The sequence below is a fragment of the Medicago truncatula genome, chromosome 7, assembly GCF_003473485.1.
Source record: "Medicago truncatula cultivar Jemalong A17 chromosome 7, MtrunA17r5.0-ANR, whole genome shotgun sequence".
Classification (NCBI taxonomy): domain Eukaryota; kingdom Viridiplantae; phylum Streptophyta; class Magnoliopsida; order Fabales; family Fabaceae; genus Medicago; species Medicago truncatula.
This window is the reverse complement of record NC_053048.1, coordinates 28,193,536-28,196,664: the sequence shown is the minus strand read 5'-3', so window position 1 is coordinate 28,196,664 and position 3,129 is coordinate 28,193,536. Positions and strand designations below refer to the sequence as shown.

The following is a 3,129-nucleotide window of genomic DNA, read 5'->3' as shown; positions in this document are numbered from 1 at the left end:
TACCTCTAAAATTATTGATAATTTTCCTTGGGTTTTACTATCTACGTGCACTTCTAAAATACATAAACAAATAAACATAAGTTCTCTTGAGCATAACTCAATTGATAAGGATAATGTATAAAATATACAAAGTTTCGGGTTTAAACCCCGACCACCACAAAAAAAACAAATAAACAAAAACGTGCAACTTCATACATGAAATGTGAAAAGACAGTGCTGAAGTTGATGAAGAAATAATTCATCATGTCTGTCATTATCATAAATAGTGATAATTGTATTTTATTGTTAGGTTATTTATTTTGTAACGAATACTTTGTGTGTTGCCATGTTTATGAATGAATACCCTATAATATACTTGTCTTATTAACTCATTTCGTGGATTCACTTATTGCAATGTCGATAAAACACAAGATTAAATAACTCATCTAAACAAAATCAACAAAATCTCAAGAATATAGAAACACGTAGATCGTTTATGAGAATAATAATTTGAATAAATTAACTTGAAATATGAAAGTTCATGTTTCAATTCTTATACATAGCACAAAAAAATAAAAATAAAATGCTCCGCATTTTTTAAATACTCATTGTCAAGACTCAAGAAGGTATACAATCCATAGAGAAGTTCCATAACGAAAACAACATTGTCATAACTAACCATCTTTTTTGAAAGCCGGGTAAATTGTAAACACTGTCCGAATGAAAGTAAGAGCAAGGGCGATAAATGCAGCAATCCTGAAGTAAGTGTAATAACCCCGCACTATCCAAGTCCTGTATTTATAGTAATGATCAAGCATTTTGTCTTTAACTTCAAAATATGTTTCTGTGTTAGGTACCAAGTCAGTACTTATGATATTGAAAAGTTCAACCACTTCCTCATCACTCCCAAGGGAATTGAGCGAAATCCCTTTTGATCTCATTTCCTTCACATCTTCAGGATGGTCGATAAGTGAGTCCATAAAAGATACAAAAGAACAAATTCCGTAATCGTTGTCAAAATCTGGACACATCTCATATGCTATCAGGTTGAGGAAAGTAGCGGCTGATATGTTGTCCACAACGATCTCGGGAAGAGTTAGTTCTGCAGTGAACCATCCTTCGGAGAAATCTATGTCTCTTGGCCTTCGTCTCTTGCTTGACTTAAGTCTTATTCCTAATGCTTTTAGATCTTTTATGTTCGAGTATATCATCTTGAGCTTTTCATCTGAACGCTTCTTACTCCATTTCTCTTTGTAAGCTTTATTGTTTTTAATCTATGTTTTAAACAATAACGGATTGGATCAAAAAAATAAAATTTCATTCCTCTTACAGTAAAAAAATATCACATTTTGCAAATAAAAATTATTTTAAAACAATTGTTATTTTATCTTTTGAGTCTTGTTAACGAATACCTCCGGGGCATTCTTTAAGCATCTCCAATTTAGTAATTATTCTTTTAAAAAGTCAACTATTACAATTTCCAATACATTCAATACACAAATATTTATTAAAAACTTATCATTTGAAGTGCTTAAAGAGTGCCCCAAAGGCACTCGTTAACATTTCCCTTATCTTTTCTACTTAATCTTAATTATTTTATTTTAGTTTAACCCTCTCATCAATATTATGCACACCCCTCTCTAATCACTATCCTCCACTTTGTAATTAAAATATGAAAAATACTAACATGTACGCTAAGGGCGCGTGTTAGAATACCAAAAATAGAAATTATGCCAATTTATTTCTCAAAAAGTTGAAAATTAATGATACGTAAACTTAAACTAAAAAATGAACGGTTGAAATAGTAATGAAATTTAGAAACGGAAATTTATGTCTCTTGGCCTTCGTATCTTGCTTGACTTAAGTCTTATTCCTAGTGCTTTTAGATCTTTTATGTTCATGTATATCGTCTTCATTCTCCAATTCTCTTTGTTAGCTTCATAGTTTTTAATCTATGTTTTAAACAGAAATGGATTGGATTATAACAATAAAATTTTAAAATTTCATTCGTCTTACAGTAATAAAATACCACATTTTGCAAAGAAAAAAATAATTTAAAACAATTGTTATTTTATCTTTTCTACGTAGTATTAATTATTTTATTTCAGTTTAACCCTCTAATCACTATTATATATGCACACCCCTCTCTAATCACTATCCTCCACTTTGTAATTAAAATATGAAAAATACTAACATGTGCACTAAGGGCACATGTTCATAATATACCAAAAATAGAAATTATGTCAGTTTATTTCTCAAAAAGTTGAAAATTAATAATAGTTAAACTTTAACTAATACAAAAAAAGTTGAAATAGTGATGAAATTTAGAAACGGAAAAAGGAAAAATATTTTATTAATTTTGCATTAAGTTTTAAAGACAAATAATTTAGTGACAAATTTTAATTTTTTCTCTAATATTTCTGTTGTACCTTGGTTGTAGATGTAATGAGGATGATATTACGCCGACGATCAAGAAGATGAAAGGGTGTCTTTGACTGGGACTCATCTGGTGTGGCCCAATGATGACCGTCGACGAAATTCATCATGCTTTCTATCAATCCACTCTCGTCTTCATCTGTCCACAATAGCTTGAGTACTTGATAAGGAAGTTGATTCTCCAACAAAAGCACATCCATCATCACAAGAACCAGTTGATCAACCCTAATATTCATGTGCCATGGTTTATTAAGATCCGCTTTCTCCAAGATATACAGCAAAGAACATCCATCCACGAACAACATCCACGACAGCTTTTCTTCAAGGCTACGAAAGCCTGCAAGAGACCATCTGGTTGAAGCTAAAACATCGTCGTCAAAATGACCCTTCAGTTCATCAATGTTATCAGCAATCTTTTTGTGTAGATCCTCTGGAATGTGTCCGGTGTTTTCTATGTATTTTGCTGCCCACATAAGTTTGTACTACTCTGCTAATATCAGATTTGTGTTCTGATGATGAATAGGACCTATTGACACACACTTGGGTGAGTAATGCTTCTCAAAGTTTTTTCTATTTCTGAGAGACTTTAGCACCCTTTGTATCTTCGGTCTTGAATTTTGGGATATTTGCTTTGATTTTTGTAGTTCCACAAATTTTTCTTTAATAGTTTCGGATGCCATCATTCATTCAATATGATAATGGTTGAGGGAAATT

At 31.4% G+C, this 3,129-nt stretch overlaps 1 protein-coding gene across 1 annotated transcript; it reads right to left on the bottom strand.

The window, feature by feature from the left end:
- Positions 1-472: 472 nt before the first annotated feature.
- LOC11405775 (uncharacterized) lies at positions 473-3,129 on the bottom strand. Its single transcript, XM_024769990.2, has 2 exons — positions 2,409-3,129; positions 473-1,253 (listed from the first exon to the last, which is right to left on the bottom strand). The coding sequence occupies exons 1-2, from the start codon at positions 2,886-2,888 to the stop codon at positions 654-656; spliced, it is 1,080 nt and encodes a 359-aa protein (XP_024625758.1). The 5' UTR covers positions 2,889-3,129; the 3' UTR covers positions 473-653.